General features: G+C 34.3%; 1 protein-coding gene across 1 annotated transcript; it reads right to left on the reverse strand.

Moving 5' to 3' along the window:
* Positions 1–13,967: 13,967 nt before the first annotated feature.
* LOC106138162 (mid1-interacting protein 1A) lies at positions 13,968–17,015 on the reverse strand. The gene is made up of 2 exons (XM_013339218.2): positions 16,780–17,015; positions 13,968–14,580 (listed from the first exon to the last, which is right to left on the reverse strand). The coding sequence occupies exons 1-2, from the start codon at positions 16,821–16,823 to the stop codon at positions 14,118–14,120; spliced, it is 507 nt and encodes a 168-aa protein (XP_013194672.1). The 5' UTR covers positions 16,824–17,015; the 3' UTR covers positions 13,968–14,117.
* Between the last annotated feature and the right edge of the window lie 554 nt (positions 17,016–17,569).

The raw sequence follows: 17,569 nt of genomic DNA on the forward strand, positions 1-17,569 counted from the left end.
ATTTCGTAGAAAAAGTGTCCAAGAGTGCGAATTGACAGACGAACATGACTTACGTATATTTTGCATATATAATGTGTACATAATTCAAATTCTCATCCATATTATAATAGAAAAGATAAACTGCCAGACTGAACTGTCATTAAACGCACGGAGCATACCGCTGAGTCTACAGATTTGAAATTTGTCATACTCGTACATATATGTATATTTCTTTGGCGATCTAAAAGTGCATTTTTCAATTTTTTTTGCGGAAATGGATATAATGGGATTGTTTCGCTTTACTCGGGCGTACTCTAGTTAAAACAGTTTTCGGCAGAGTTTCGGGTACGAGTACTTTTGACCTGGCCTTTTGCCTGGTCGTTGCCGATTAGAGCAAGGCACTTTCGTCTAGGCTTAATTAATAATTTATAACATGATTCCTTTTATTTATTTTTATCTATTTGTCTATCAGAGAATAATGAATCGTATGTAAAAGGTTATCAAGAGATTATTTTGTTTTTAAATTTGTAGATTTTTATGGCACATGCCGAGCGTGCATGGGTCATAAAAATTGCCGATAACGAAGCTACATTAGTACCTTAGATTAAAAACTATTGGCGATAATCTAAGATAACTATTATTCAAATAATTTGACTATTGTACTCGTACTCCTCTTTAGATGCAAAATTACAATCTGATTTAGAAAATAGTGGATATTTAAAACGACCATTTGAAGATTTTATTTATAAGGATACATATTTTTTTCAAAAATTACTAAGCGAACAAAATTAAATTCATTGTGAGGCTTCTTGACCTTCTGTTGTCCATATTTTAACACGATCGATCAACGTTTATAATTCAAAACAGTTCATCAAAGATGCCAAAATTCATAATTCAACTCTGCTTATATTAAATATTTAAAAACACTATTATTTTATCTATTTATTGTTTGAAATATTTTTGTATCTTTTAAATTAGACGACGAATTCTGTATTTTCGCGTACAGAACGGAAACGGCTTTCCTTTTCGATTTCTAAGTACCTAAAGTCAAAAGTAGATAAGTAGTATTGCAAGCTACAAATTGTATACTACAGTCTCATAGGAAATTTTTGAAACACTCTTTTTATCATAATCATCAATAGGTATGACTGACAAATAACAGCAAAATTCATGCAGGGCTTTCAGCGTTTATAGATTTAATAACTTTTTCCTATTGCATTCTTTTTGGCTCAAGAACAACGAAATATCACCAGTTATGTCATGACATTGACCTTATGGAAAATAAATTTAATTAACTAGTATGTTTTCAATATATTCATTTCACTCTGGCCATCTAGAGGTTTCTTGTTGTGGTGACGCAAAGGGTTAAGTACTTACATACCTACATATAATTTAAAAATACCTGCCGTAACTGCACATTAAGAACAGGTTTTTTTTTATATTTGTACTACTTTTTGTCACTATTCTTACATCATCGCTGTCTATTTAACAATTATGCAAATTTTATTACAATAGTTCTACGCTACGTCTATAAATATACGAAATCACATTTAAGAAAGTGGGTTAATATAAGTCGAACAATAAGGGCCAAGTTTGTATAATGTGAATGTTTATTAATCTTGTGTTAAACTGTTATTTTAGCTGATACCATGGTAATTAATAGTAATTGATGAGTAGAGTAGCATAGGGCTTTGTAATTTCTTCTATGTTGCGAATAAAACGACGTTTTTTTTTTAATTTACAGTATTTAAGAACCTACACGTTGTATTTGGTCCCAGTGATTTGTAGCGAACATAACTCACATCCTAGCGTGTTCCCGCCCGTCACATCCTCCGCCACTGAGCTTCAGAGCCTGGGTCTGCTTCCTACTTTCCTCTTTCCACATCCACTTCTTCCGGTCTTCTGCGTCTTAGTTCTAAGACCTTGACACATTGACACAAACATAATAAAGGCAAGTCTTTCAATGAGGCAAGGCAGAGACAAGATTTCCACTTGCTACGATCTGCAGGTTCATTTAAGTTAAATCAGGCCATCAAAACCCACCTTGGGCCACTTGGCCTCGTCGCTAAATTTAATGTAATACGTAGAAAATCTTGACCGACGTTTCTTAAACCGGTCGCAGTTACATCATGACAAAAACTTAAATCTCGAAGAATCAAAATATTTATTCTAAACGTATCGCGAGTACACGTTTATGAGTTGATTGATAAGGGATCAAAAACAATAAAAAAACTAAATGTTTTTTTTACATTCAATTTGTAGATATACTTATAAAAATTACTTACACTCATCTGGTCTATGGAAAGTCATAAAGGTGGGATTCTATGAACATTTCGGATCCTGTGAAAATGGATTAGGAATAGTTAGGTACCTACAGACAGTTTCAAATAAAAACCTTTATGCACTTTTTTAAAACCCCCTTTCAATTATTGGATAGTTAGTTTATTACTAGCTTGACCTAAAATCCTAACCGGTTGTTTGTTAAGCTAGGAATGTGATTTCCTTTGTTTTGAACCTAACCCTTTTAATTTCTAAGTACGTATCCCTGGTTGCTTCTCCCACACGAACGAAATTATACGCACAACTGTATCGCTACAAACAATTTTATAAATCTTTTGAAATTAATTTAAATATTAAATAGGACCCAATATTATTATTGTGCCTATATATGTTTGTTATGTAAGTATGGGTAATTTCCAGTTCAAATTACTTAATGACTTGCTATTAAGTTATTTTTAAATCGTCTAACGCTTTATTTGCGCGAATCTGTTACATATGAATTCATGATGCGTGCTTAAGTTGGTAACTACCTAATAACTTTGCGGTCTTTCTTCAAACTAGAGGCCCGTGTTATATCAGAAAGTTTTTCTTGAATACTTATTTTATTAGGATTAGAATGAGATCACATTCAATTGTTTTCATTCCAGTAGTAAGTAGACAAATACCACTTTTTACAGAATATAAAACCCCTTAAGAAACATAGTGGCGGTGATATAAAATCGATTGGCATCTAACATACTTGTCAGTGGATCAATCCCAGCCGGCGACACCGATTCCGTCTAGGCTAGGGGCTAGGTACGAGGGAGGGTTAGGTAACTAGGTTGAACCCTGTGTCCACCGCGTGACCTCGAGTTGCGCAGTACGCGACTTACCACAGCGCAGGCGCGGCTCTCTGCTAGCCAATGCTGTGTGTGTGTACTCTGGTCTGACGTTGCCCACGAAGGTTCTCGAAGCTGCCGTGACGTCACATTACGTCACCAAGCCGGCCGGACCATCTGATTTAATCGTATTATTGCATTGTATTTTATATCTCTATTGTAATAGTTCGTTGCGCCAAGGTGTGTTATACGTAGACACATCGTTATTTATATCTACGTTCTTACTCATAGCTATCTCATTAGATTATCTATAGGGATACATTTTTGGGGTTAAAAATTTGTAAGCGGATAAAGTTGATTTAGTAAGTACGGAAAGACTTCTTTCGGAATCATAGGCATGCTTGGACTAAAATAACGACAGCAAATTTTCAGGAAACTACTTATTCAATTTCTGTTACAACATCATTGGATTGTAAGATTGATATAGGCAAAGTTAAACTTAAATAAATTTTTAGTTCGTGATTTTGTCCCCGCATCAATGATCGCATCTGTAACTTGGGCAAGTTTCGGCTTGCGTGTACCACACAGACCTTATTTGGTTTCTCATCAGACAGATTGTGGCAAAATGTTGTCAAATTTATTTAAAAGAAACTCACCTGTACAATACCTACGTTCGTATCACGTGAATTCTCCGAGGATATTCTCAATCCAGTCCACTTAGCAGCTATTGTCTATTCAATCGGCGAGTTTCAAAACAGACGCCCCCAATGTCAAGTGTACGAGGAAAACCAACAATGACCGATACAAATTGCCTATGTTGTAAGGTGATCAAAGTTTCAAATATGGTGATGGTGGATGGTGGATGGATCAAAATGTTTGAAATGTTTGTTTCTTAAGAATTTCTGTAAACCTTAAATTCCACTATTTAAACACCGCAAGTAAAACTATCAAACGTTGTCACGATTCAGCTACCATATTTTTGCTAGTTTGAAAATGTTACTTAATATTTTTTTCTGTCGTTGGCGACTCAGGCAAGTTACCGTTAGATTTAAAAAGTCGTCCATGGCGGTCAAAGGGTTAAGCCTTACAGCTACTCTTAACCTTGAGATTTATTATGATTATTGGCTCTGTCTATTTAAAGACTTGATATTTGTGTAAGTTGTACTTATGGGTATTTAGTAATTACAGGTCGGGTTAAAATACCCCTCTAAGACATTACGATTTAAATCTATTACCAGCATACATGCATTGGTTACCATGTAGTAGGTAGTCATGGTTATTCTTACCTAAAGGCGCCTATTAAGGTTAAAGTTACGAGATTCGAGGTTTATTACTAAAATGTGTCAGTTTAAATAATTTGCGAAGTTTCCGTATATTGGCCTTCGCCCCTGCGTTTGCGCAATATGTGGGCGCTTGTCACTTGACACGCTTCGATACTGAATGACCATAATTATGTCTTCGGATTTTATCATACTTAAGAATTTAAGATCGATTTGTTACTCTTACTATACAACCTGTAACATTTGAATTACAATTCTATCATTAAGCTTATCAGCTGAACGTGGCCTATCAGTCTTTCAAGAATGCTGGCTCTGCCTGATTATAGGAATGAATGAATATTTCTCTATGTAGGTATATTTGGATTATACATTGTAATTTTACACCTGAATAATGCAAGCTGCAATTTACAAGAACAAAGCCTTATAGATCTGGGACGGGTGGCTATTACATATCACATCAATAGAGGGTTAGAAAGCAAACTTAGACTTCGTAAAATACCTAACGGATACTCTATGGAACATATATATCACCGTTATAGCTCAAGAGGTATACAAATTAACAGAGTTGCCATATGTGAAAAAAAAATGTTCTGGCTGCCGTACACTTAACCACACACAACAACATCGATTAGTTGTGTATGATAATTTATTCCTTCCTGTCAATATTATGAGCTAACAATTCCACCTAATGACTTATGTTATAACTACTAAGAAAAACTGATAAATCCAAATATTGAAATATGAGTCATCTGCCACATTTTGTAGTACGTATGCTTGATCGTCAGAATTTTGAGATTGATACAGCATTATCAGTGAGATAGCAGCTACAAGGTGTTAAAATAGAAAATATAGGTAATGTCAAATTTCGACCTCGTTTTGATTGTGAAGAAATATCATGATTTTACTATTGTGTAAAAAATAGTATTAAAGGTACATACAAGTACTTACTACGTATGCATACTAAGTTCATATGATTGTTATATTCCTTTTTTACATTTTACATTGTTTTTGATAGGTACCTGTAGGTTGTAGGTACTTGGTACTTTATAGCGGTAATAATTTTCGAAAGTAAAAAAGAAAAAAAAAGTGTCAATCTTATTTTTAGTTGTTAATATATGTATGCATGAGAAATGCAAAACAATAGCATATAGGGGGTACAACAGTATAGATATTTGCTATCGGATAGTAATAACCGGCCACTTATCGTCCTGTCGATAAGGTTTCCGTACCGACGATAACTGTGAATCACTCAATCGATAAGTGGTGGTTGTTTTGTTTGGTATTTACTAGATTGCGAATTGATGGGCAGATTATGAAGTTACTTATGTGATTAAATGTAACATTATTGATATGCATGCAGAGAATATTAATAGGATGCCGTATTAAATTTGAAAATGGAACATTCGGACACAATACCACTATGTCTACAAATGCATAAAATGTTTACAACGTTGATGTTTTGGTTAAAGAAACAAATGAGTCTATCAACAAGTTAATCTGCTTTTATGCCGTAAAGAAATTTACATATCGTACGAACAAAGAGACAGGTTGAACCTATGTATGTCAGTACAGCAATGGCAATTTTTGTAAGTACACATTGATCACTAAATATTTTGCAGCATTGTCGTTTATCAATGACAAACATCACGCACCTGAATACGCGGAAGTCAATTACATATTCCAAGTTTGTTACATAATACATTACTTATACACATATATGTATAAGCTGATCGACGGATAATGTATATTATCACGCCTTTTTCACACAGGGGTAGACACAGACTATGGATTTGCTCCAGCTTCTTCCACACTCTTTGACATACCTGCTTGCATTCATAACAAATATGAACTCAAAATGATTATATGATTGTACCATATGACATACTGGGAGGGAAGCTTGCGTTGCTCTAAGGCACTTGGAATTTGGTGAGTAATTCAGGTAAAAATTTTTTGGTACTTAATATAGATTATAGTGGTAAATGACCACCTACAAATCATGTAATTCCTTTAATGACCCTTTTGCCAGAAGTAGGGTTATGACCTGAGGTCACCAGGGGTCGTCGTCCATAGGTTGTTAAACTTGGTCTTTGATTTACATAATTTAACGGGACATATTTACCTTATCATCAATAAATTTATATCAAAATCAGAGTTTGTTTATACCTCCATGAGATTAGACTGACTTCAACACTAAGTATTCTTCATTTTATATAACAAAGAGCTAAACTAATTATATAACAAATACGTAAGTTTATGGTATAGCAGTCCAATCAAGCATTACGTTCAGTTAAATAGAACTAACGAGAAAATTACAATACTTATCATGATTTGTCAAATCGTTTCCTAGTCGTCTAATAAAGATTTACAAATGCAAGGTATTATGAACGTTAAGCAAAAAATGTATTATCATTATACATAAAACATCAATTTTATTATAAGATGTACAGAAATGTGTAATTGAGATGTTTTGATTGCGCCCGCGGCTCCTTTCCGGCGAAAATTACCACAATAACCTATATCCTCTGTATTCCACACTAAATAGAAAATATCATGGAAACCATCAGTGAGACGTATCAAACAAACAAACTGACTTTCTATAATATGTCACTTCCGGAGGTCTTTTCTATATCCGTGCCAAATTTCGAGAAAATCAGTCCAGTAGGTTTTGAGAAGGTATATGCGTAAAAATCATACTAAAAAAATACAAACCTTTTCTCTTTATTAATTGTTTGGATTAGTTTGGCTTGGCTGACATAAAGGCTCCTTTTAATGGAAGAAAACCTCATATGCGTATGTTTCAATCTGGGCTGTTTGGCATAAATCAGCTTGTATAACCGAAACATCGGTAAAACCATTGTTGTTGGTGGATAGTGACCCGAAGTGACACAAAATATATAAAGACATTCAATAAAATACCTATGATGTAAATTACAGGTGACTCCTAAACAATGCGATTTAATTCCGACGACTCATTGCATATTCACATTAAAAGTTGATCAGAGATCAAAGATCACCTGCCCAGCCAGGTCTGTTTACTTGGTTCTGGTTGCTTTGACGTAAACGCAAATTCTGTCGAAGGCATGTTTTCTTCGTGGGACATTAACATTGTATCGATTTCTGGGCCGGACTTTGGAAATCTCCACTGCGTATGTTCGTTTGACGTAAGAATCAAAATGTATTAGGTACAAAAATGTGATGTTGCTCTATTAAAGTAAGATTACTTACCGCAAAGATACATAAATAAATTTTACGAAGAAGGGCCAGAGGAAATCAACATGTTGTTTAGTTACATCTAGGGTTTCCCAATAATTTAGTAATATCATAAATGCGAAACAATTTTTTTACTAGTACTGGACGGATTTTTAATAAATAAAACTTCCTACATGAGAAGAATATGACTTAGAATCACATAATTTTTATCCCAAAACTCTCATGGGAGCGATGCCCCGGGGCACAGTTAGTTGTTGTTAAATAAATATATAACCAAATTAATGCTTGAGACTTAAAAGAATCGTAATATTAAACAACGAAAAACATAACAATTCAATAAGATTGCGCGATTGCACTGAATTGGCAGTTTTCTACGAAAACGAGTTTGCAATTCTAAATGCCCGTGTTACCACGTAATTGGCTAAGTTCATTTGTTCTTGTGAAGCATTGTTTTTCTGCTTTTCTGCTAAAGAAAATGATATTTTTGTTAGTTATATTATATAGTTTATTCATATTCATTTGGTTGATTTAATCACGATTTATTTAATACTACCTTGGATTAACCATATTCAAGTTTCCCTGTCAGTTTGATAATTGTCTTGTATAAAATAAGGAGTCTAGTCCTGTTATAGATCCGAAAGGCTTCATCTCCTTCATCAAAAAAGCAATAACATTGCCCTTTATACAGATGTATTTTATATGAAGTAGTGTTGATATGGAAAATAAGGTAAAATAGATTATACTTGCATTCGTTTTGCGTGTTCATAACATACTTGAAGAGCTGCCAACTTTTAAACTCGTGATTATAGGAAAGCCAAAGAGAAAGGATTTAGTCAGATCGGCGCTTGCAAATCTTCTAATCTAAACTTGGAAATCTTGGAGCAAAACAATTAGGTAAATCTGACCTCATTCAATCGTGATTCACGATATAAAAGACCCTTTAATTTTTTGAGATTATAATTACTAGACAAAAATGCCATTCCGTATACGTAAAAATCTAAAAGAAGTGTGCAGGAATCGTGGCAAGTGGAAAGATGTAGTCTCTGAACCTACCAGTTCGCGTAGGAAGCGTGATTATACATTTGCAATGTTGTAGTCTGATAGTCAATAAGATGTCTCATATCAAAGAAAACATTGACTTTATCAAAGATAAATTCAAGTTTCTTAAAAATTCCAACTGTGTTCAAAAGGCTGATTTTGTTGAACGAGAAATAGGCCATGGGATCCATACCGACGACCTTTTTTTTGGGTCCAGTGGCCTCTAAATCTATGTATATGGGTCCCTAAATAACTACACTTCCCATAGACTTTTTTGGGGCGAAACACACATTTTCCCATTTAAACTGAATAATAATAACGAAACAAGAGGAAATGGCAATTCTAAGGAAGACGACCGGGATTATTTTTTTAAATCTTGAGGCTTAATCTTTGTAGTTTGTACACACAACCTATAAACGTGCTGTCTAAATTGCAAACTTAGAGGAATCATTCGGGGTGACTTATACACGTAATAATTGATTTCAAATAATTATTTGAAAAAGATTAAACAACTCATTACCAGCAACATAATTAGGTACATATTTTCAGCAACATACATAACATCCCGTCAATATGAGATAATAGGTAATGTAAGAAATTGTTGCCACGAATAAAAACTTTAATGTTGTCATTTGGTGTGTATGTAGTAAGTAGGTATTGTTGAAATATTACTTCCTATTTCAAAACTACATGAATGAAATCTTGAGATGTCTGCAATTATAACATCACAAGTTGATTGAGCACGACATACTTGCATTTATCAGCCTTCTATACCTTCCGAGATAAAAGATGTTCTTGAAAATTGTGTAACTTTGATAACGATGCTTTTTATAGTATGCAATAGAGGTAGGTATGGTAAATAAATTGTCTATTCCACATTAGGAATCTCATATCATACTATAAGAACTAGATATTAATCATAAATACATTTGTGAGGTAGTTTTTAATTGTGCCCAAAATTTCAATGTGAATGTAGGTATCTGCATCTCATGTCTATCATAGAATGCTGAATGTAAATTCTGCTAAATTTGGACATTGGCACATTTTGGGTTAGTCAAACTTTTGTTATATATAGTTTAAACTAACGGTGCTTTAAATAAGATGAGTGGTGTGATCAATACGGAGATGATCAAATGGTATCCAGGTTACCAACTACACGACTGCTGGCGCAAGGCCAAATTTCAAAGAGCGATAAGAAAGATTCATTGTTTTGAAGTGTGAATTAAACATTGAAGTCTAATTTAGGCATAAGTAACGCGAATATGCGGTGTGATTTCCGGCAAAGCCGAACATAACCACAGTACCTAAATCTTTTAGTAGATCTACCTACATAATAAATAAATAAACCTTTATTCAGATTATCATTACAATTCTTAAAACTTCATTCTATAATTTGTGTTCTGCGTGTATCCTTTTGATAATCTGTTTGCCAATCGGTAAAGGCCTCTTCCAATCTTTTCCATTTGTCTGTCATTCCTCTGTCACTATACACCATGTCCTACCAGCAACCTGTCTTATGTCAGTAAATATACAAGGAGACTTAAAACTTTGGTACCTATATTTACGTTATACCATATTTATTTACAAGGAAAGTATAAGCTTGAGCTTGCAAGAAGAGAGTGATTAATGAATTATTTGAGTTATGAAGTGGAAAGATGTACCTACTCTCTGCCTATCCCTCCGGGAAAAGGGTGTGATTTTATGTATGAATGTAATTATTTTTACACTAAGTAGTAGACGGGAAGTAACCAAATATGTTAATACAAAAATACCTCTCCTTATCTGCTATTATGTCATGGGGATAGTACAGTTATTCAGACCATCCCAAATCCAAACCGGTTAAAGGTTCTGGTCTAATTAGTTATTTTTCTGGTATTAAATTTATCGATTCTTCTTTTTAAAATTTAGCCTATATAACTACACTAGCTGTGCCCGCGACTTCGTCCGCGTGGAATAGTTATTTTGGGCATCATATTTATTTTTGCAAACATCCTCCTCGGCGGTCAGGCGGTCACGCGTATTAGAAAGAACGCCGTATTAAATGTTTCACTGCAAATTGCTTATAACGACTATATCTCAAAACCTATTCGTCTGATTTATATACTGTAAATGGCAATTTTAGTCTACATGAAAAGCCGAAAGTAATAAACCTATTTATTTGGATAAGGATTAATACTGAATTAAAGAAAATTGGTTTCAAAATAATTATGTTTATAATGAAAAAATAATCTTAAAAAATGAACATAAAAGTGGTTATTGTAAGTAAACCTTAAGAGATAGATATATGCTCTCGCGGACTTTTTTGTGGCAAAAAATGAGTACTTCACATCTTTAGTACATTGTTTTACTATATCTTTGTTGGTTTGCGCAGCGTTCGCGTGGAAAGCTCGCAGATGGCCGACTCATTCAACTTTCACCTGCATTGTTGACGTTTCCCGTAGGAAATCCGGGATAAAATGTAGCCTATAGCCTTCCTCGATAAATAGACTATCTAACAGTGAAAGAATTATTTAAATCGGTTCAGTAGTTTCTGAGATTAGCGCGTTTAAACAAACAAACAAACAAACAAACAAAACAAACAAACAAAACAAACTCTTCAGCTTTATAATATTAGTATAGATAAATAAAGACCTGATGTAGGCATACAATAACTTTTCTATAAAAACTTTTATAAATATAAAGAAGAGAAGAATGAGTAACATGAAGCTAATACCCAAATTAAGAAACTTTTGTTTTAGAAGAAAAAAACAAGACCAAATAAAGGTTACCAATAAAAGATACCAATAGTTCAAGCTAACTAATAATAAAATAAAAAAAATGTGGATAATTATTATTTTAGTTTTATAAATACTATTTCTTACAAATATTATAAATGTTCTTCAGGATGTGTTTGTTACTCTTTCACGCAAAAACTATTGAACGGATTTTCATGAAACTTTGTAGTAGTTAATATAGCTTAGACTTTGTAATAGCATAATCAGATGTCATTTATACAGATTTATGGCCGAGGAAGTCGCGGGCAACAGCTAGTTGGTAGTTATAATTTTAATGATTTTTACACTCACAAAACTATTCTTAACCCTTTGTAAGACAGAGTCAATGACAAGTAACAAGACTCAAAGGTCACGTTTGTTTGGGTGGCATTACGAGTATTACAAGCATTTGGGAGGTATTCAGCGTCAATTTAAACGCCATGAAAATCAACAGTGCAAATAAATTGTGCGTCGCGTCGGTTTCCCTTGGACGATAATGATAACATTATCTGAATGCCAATACAACCAGAGAAATGTCGAAATCTTTTCATACCGACGACAACACTATCATATAATCGTATCAAACTTAGATCAATGTTCCTAGATGAGCAGTCTTACCAGTAGAACGTCCCAGTTGCATCCTCACCCTTCTGGAGAGGATCCTGGGCGCCTTTGACCATGGTTCCTAGATTGAGTGAGTCAGGTTTTTACACGAAGCGACTGCCATCTGACCTCCGCAACCTGTGCAGGAGAACCAAACCCGTATTGGATCGATCATGGTTACACATCCCGTTGCCTGAATGTGCAGGTTTCATCACGATGTTTTCCCTCACCGTAAGAGCAATAAATACCTAACTATGTCCTTACCAAAAGATAGAAAAGCGTGCCTACTTGTATTAATTCTCGTCAACGTCTTCTTAAACTAAAGAGGATATTATCACCTATAAACAATCCGTTATTTCACAAAACGAAATTGCAGAAAACGAATTCTTGCTCGTCTCATAGTGATAAGAAAAGCGAATGTGATTAATTAAACAAATAGGTGTATATTTACCTAAGTGAATGTAGACTTCGCGAATCACGTAACGGTACTCATAAATCGCATATAAAAACTATGTGTGTTACGTTGGTACGTCGATGTAGGTCACAGGTAAAGATATTTTTTAATAAGCATTATACGGTTATTTTTTACGTAAAAACTTTATAGGCATTATTGTTTTACTATTTTACATTTTTTTCTTTGTGTTTCAAACTTTTCAACTTTTTGTGTAATCTTTGTGTTTCAGGTTTTTCCCTTTTAACAGCTATTGATTCGGAGAAAGTGAACCGCTTTATGCATTCCTTTTTATTAGTTTCTCTCTCTCCAATTTGATATCATCGATTTAGTAAATTGTTCGAAACTTATCTTTTTTTTATGTCTAAAAATATCAATCCTGGCTTAGCATTGAACATCTCAACTTAAACGTTAGTACATAATCATTATTCATCATATTTTAGGTGGGTATGTAAGGTGTGTTTGTCCTAAGTAGATACGGTATTGTTGGTTTGGTAGGTAACCTGAAATTTTATAGTACACATAGGCAAAGTTGATTCCCGTCTGGCCTAGTACTGCAGAGGAATCGATTTCTAAAGCAAAGCCGTAATGTAGTTCAAGGGCACAATTACGAATACTTTTGCAGGTTCCGACTTCTTGACACGCACGTCCTTTATTTAGTAATTTCTAGGAAACACACAAAATTTTCTAATTGAATTTCTGTTGCAAAAAATATCATGTTTATACATAAATGTAATTTTTTACGGGGTTCAAAGTTCTAACTTACATGTGCACTATAATCTCCTTAAACAAGTGATATTGTGTTTGCATACTCAACCATGTTGCGTTATGAATAAGGCCAGCCAGACATTTCACATTAGCACAGCGGTATATCAATACTATTTTTAACTTTCATTCCAGTAGCAGGGAGGGTATTCTGTAGTTTAAGCACAGGTTCAAAAGTTCGACCAAAACAATGCAGCTTTTGGGTTAATTGTCTTAACTTGAATTTCTTGCTTGGCTACATGCTTGAAACCTTGAGCTGAATAAAGTACTTAGTCCATTCCATGTACTTTATGTCTGTTAATAATTGAGTCTTGAAATTTCTGAATATGAACTATTAAATGCGAGTGAAGTCACTTGATATTATTTTGTTCCGTGCATTTCGGACGTAATATTATATTGCTCAATTCATTGGTCGACCAGGGTCATTTTGCCGACCTCTCTTAGTTGGAAGTAGATATAAACTCGTTTAGGATTTATTCATCACATATGTATACCTAATATGCATAACCTTTACCTTCTAGCAACCGAAGTCTATCAGTGTAGGTATAAGACTGGTTTGGATTTAAAGAAATGACGGAATAGTGTAGCCTTGCTGGCCCCATGGGGCCATAACTGATATTACGGCACATTATTTAATAAGATATCAAGTATTGTTAATAGTATTGGAACAAAAATGTGAGGGAACCCCAATTAGATACTAGATTTTTTCTGTTTATATTTTCAGATACCTACTGCTTTGCTATAGTTTTCTAATAAGGTAAAAATGGAGCATAAGAAAACTAAAAAAAAATAATGAAAATTAAATTTATTAAATAACCGCATTAACTTACTGAGATTCCCATACACGGCCGGCCCAGTAAGCCTATATTTACAACGGGCCGCTTATCCTATATGTACACGTGCGGGACAGACTTTTATCAATCACAGGCAAATGCTTATCCTACACCGGTGCTCCGACTTCTTCCTGATACGACCGCGTGAGGTGGGCGGCGGCGGCGGTGAGAGCGCGCAGCGACCGTCTCAGCCCACGGAGGTGTCGCCTGCACGCGGCCGCAGCACGCGCTGCCGATTCCCTCTCATCTTCCCCTTCAATTCCAGAATCTCCCGCAGCACTTGACGCATCACTCTCTGTGTCACTTATATCCGACACCCTTCTATTCCCACGCTCCACTTGCTCCTCAGAATCACCGGCCCAAAGCAACTCAGTCTTCAAGTCATTCAGCATAGCGAACATGCTGAATGGGTCATCGTCCCCCTCCTGAGGAAGGTTCATCAGCCGACTGGGGACTAGCACCGTCTCGTCCATGGTGTTAACCATTTTGACAAACTTCTCCATGTCGTTAAGGATGCTCTGTTTTGAAAACTCTGTGTTATCATTCCGAGCTATCTTACGCAGTGTGTTCCTGTAACAAGCAAAATTTTTACCATTATTATATGTCAACAATAATCAATTAATAGATCCAATGCTCTGAATAGGGTATTGCCTATATGTTTTAAACAGTATTAAAGGATTATCACTACAATTTATAGTGGTATATGAAATTACACTGTTTTTTATTTGAAGTTGTAAAAAATATACTGCAAATTATGAAATTTAATTTTATTGCAAGTATAACATGATCATAAAAATCATAAAATATGTAAAATTGCTTTGAGCAAACAAATTGGGGAAGAAGTTTATTAACCTAAGAATCATCACAAAATCTCAGTTAAAAATAAAATCTATATTAACTAAGGAACTCAATCTTATTTTGTAAAAAGTCCTACTAAAAAATATATTGTGTTACAGAATGTTGAATGTTATCTTATTTTATATTTGTTTTATATACATACATAGTTTTATATATATAGATACAATCAAAAATATGTTCGTACATGTATTATGAAAAATATTGTTGCTGATTACTGATTCTTAAAACAATGAAAAAAAGCTGTATTGTAACTAGCAGGTGGTGAATATTATAGTGGGCAAGTATTATCGACTAAGCCAGGTTCTATTCTGGGCTAGTGAGTATTTAGCTTCCTGAGTAGTATCTAATCTTGATAGGTATATCCCATGCTTGCGCCAGCCTAGCTCAAATAGGATGGATAGAAAATATTTCACAAAAACTGGTTAGGTAAGTAGGTACCATATACTCTTAAGCAAGGAATATTTAGTTAGTATAATTTACACTGTAGCCTTGTTTATAATCTGCATCAATTTGACTTTAGCTGTAACAAACACGGTATCTAATTGGAGATTTGACAGCTTGTTGTTTGATGATTATATAAGTAATATTAAACTGTAACTGTAATATTAAAATGGCAATTGTATTAAACTGTGATTGGCTGCCTTTGAATGCATATAAAAATGAAATCTTTATTGCAGACATGACAATAAAAAACAAACAAACAGCTGAACCTGCTCTATCAGTCTTTTCAAGACTTTTGCTTCTGTCTACCCCGCAAGGGATATAGAACTACTATATGTATGTTTAATTCGTTCTAAATTAATAATGAAATCATAACTTGCTGCAATCATATTTCAGTGTTATTATACTACTACTACCTTCATACATTGGACACTCTTAAGACTATAATAATTTTATATTTGGAATCTTTGGTACTGGAAACAAAAATATCCCTTAAAGAAGATCAGGGAATTTGACATGATGGAATAATGTTTCAATGCCAAGCAGGGCTTACATAAAATGTTTGTTATGAGGTTGCCCTTCCGGCTAATGTGAAAATATAGAAAAGTAGACGATCATAGAATGTGGCCTTTATTAAATATAAATTATAAATTATGTAGGTACCTAGGTATTTGCCAAGAAAGGAATTCTTCATACAAGAAATGAGGCTCTGGGTTGTCTTAAAATTTTGTTTCATTGATGGAACAAAAATGATGCTTATGATTGCTAGCATTACTTTTCCCTGGTTTTCAATTGGAAGACAAAATATATGCAGGTACCTATCTACCTTGATTAACTTTGCATTTTTTATACTTGATAAGTAATAAATAAGCTTGTCAAAATTTTTGATTGAAACCAGCCACAGCAGTATCGCATAGATTACATCAAGGATTTCTTTAGGTTTTTATTTAACAAATTAACATTTCTCAATTGCTTTTATGAATAAATTTAATAAAGGTACTACTTTTTTGTGACCTAATTGACCATTTTCGTGATAGAATGTAGGTTAACATTTTATCATTAAAATACCTACCTACTTAAGTACAATTTTAAAGGCAGTGATTCTGAGTCATCTCGTCTGCGCACGCCCAGAACTTCCCGGGATAACCTATAACCTAATCAAAAATTTTGAAATATACTAGTAAAGGGAAAATCCCCTATTACTAAAGAAATTTAGGACCGATTTCAACCAAAATCATCAGACGGTACTATGTGAAAGGTATAAGCAACACGTTTCGCGTAACACGACAAGCCCCCATTCGCCATGAGTAAGGATTATAACTAGAATGGTGTCATCACGCAAACTACACGCCACGCTGCAACACGATACCCAAGAATGCATCACGAACGCATCTATCACAGGGCCAAACTAAAGGGACAGGCTCGGGCAGAACTTATGATATTGGTAAATTGTAAGTCAATGCTCCTTACCTGCTATTTTCTAATTTAGTCGATAAATCAGTGTTGAAAGACATCTTCTTGTGTTATTTAATTGTTTTAAATATCACTGAACACACAAATTATCCAAATACTGATGGATGTCACTGTAAAATTATACGCTTGCAATCAAGGCTTACGAAATAACGCGAACTGACTGACGGACAACGCGAACACAAAACGACCGTAAGCGACAACGAGATTTTGACGTTTGAGAAAAGAGGGGCGCGCTCGCTTATATATGACGCGATCATACGATGCGGGGAAGCGAACTTTGGTTTTATCAGTATGTTGTAGAATACTCAGTTAATTATCGCCTAATTACGTATTGTAAAACTTATGAAGCATAGCTTTGTATCTACAACCCCTATGTATTTATTCAATTACATTATTTCTGTTAAAAAATACTAAGAAGTTCGTATAATCATAGATTTTTAGGCGCGTCCTTACCAAGTCACACCACATGCGAACGTTGTGATTGGTCAGTATTATATTCTGCCCTTTTTTCATTGGACCGTTGAAGTATTTTTTGCGCGGTAATTTTAAAAGTGGTGCTTGAGACTTTTTAAATACTATGTGAAGAGGACAGACGAAATCTAAGAATTTTTTTAAAAATGAAACCTTGGAATCTCGAAACAGAAGTCGAGGATCATGAGGAAACCACGGAAAATGGGGTTATGGGGGTAAATTCAAAGTTTGAAAAAGTGTATAGGTTCTACGTTCCGTTTTCGTACGAAGTCATCATTCATCATCCGATTTCCTACTTTTAATATTTTTTTTCGAT

This window comes from Amyelois transitella, chromosome 3 (genome assembly GCF_032362555.1).
Source record: "Amyelois transitella isolate CPQ chromosome 3, ilAmyTran1.1, whole genome shotgun sequence".
Lineage (NCBI taxonomy): Eukaryota > Metazoa > Arthropoda > Insecta > Lepidoptera > Pyralidae > Amyelois > Amyelois transitella.

Excerpts from the sequence above, each read along its gene's own strand:
- LOC106138162 (XM_013339218.2), bottom strand. The coding sequence starts at position 16,823 with ATGTCTTTCAACACTGATTTATCGACTAAATTAGAAAATAGCAG. Across the intron at positions 14,581-16,779 it reads ACTAAATTAGAAAATAGCAG|GAACACACTGCGTAAGATAG; the intron begins GTAAGGAGCATT and ends TGCTTGTTACAG.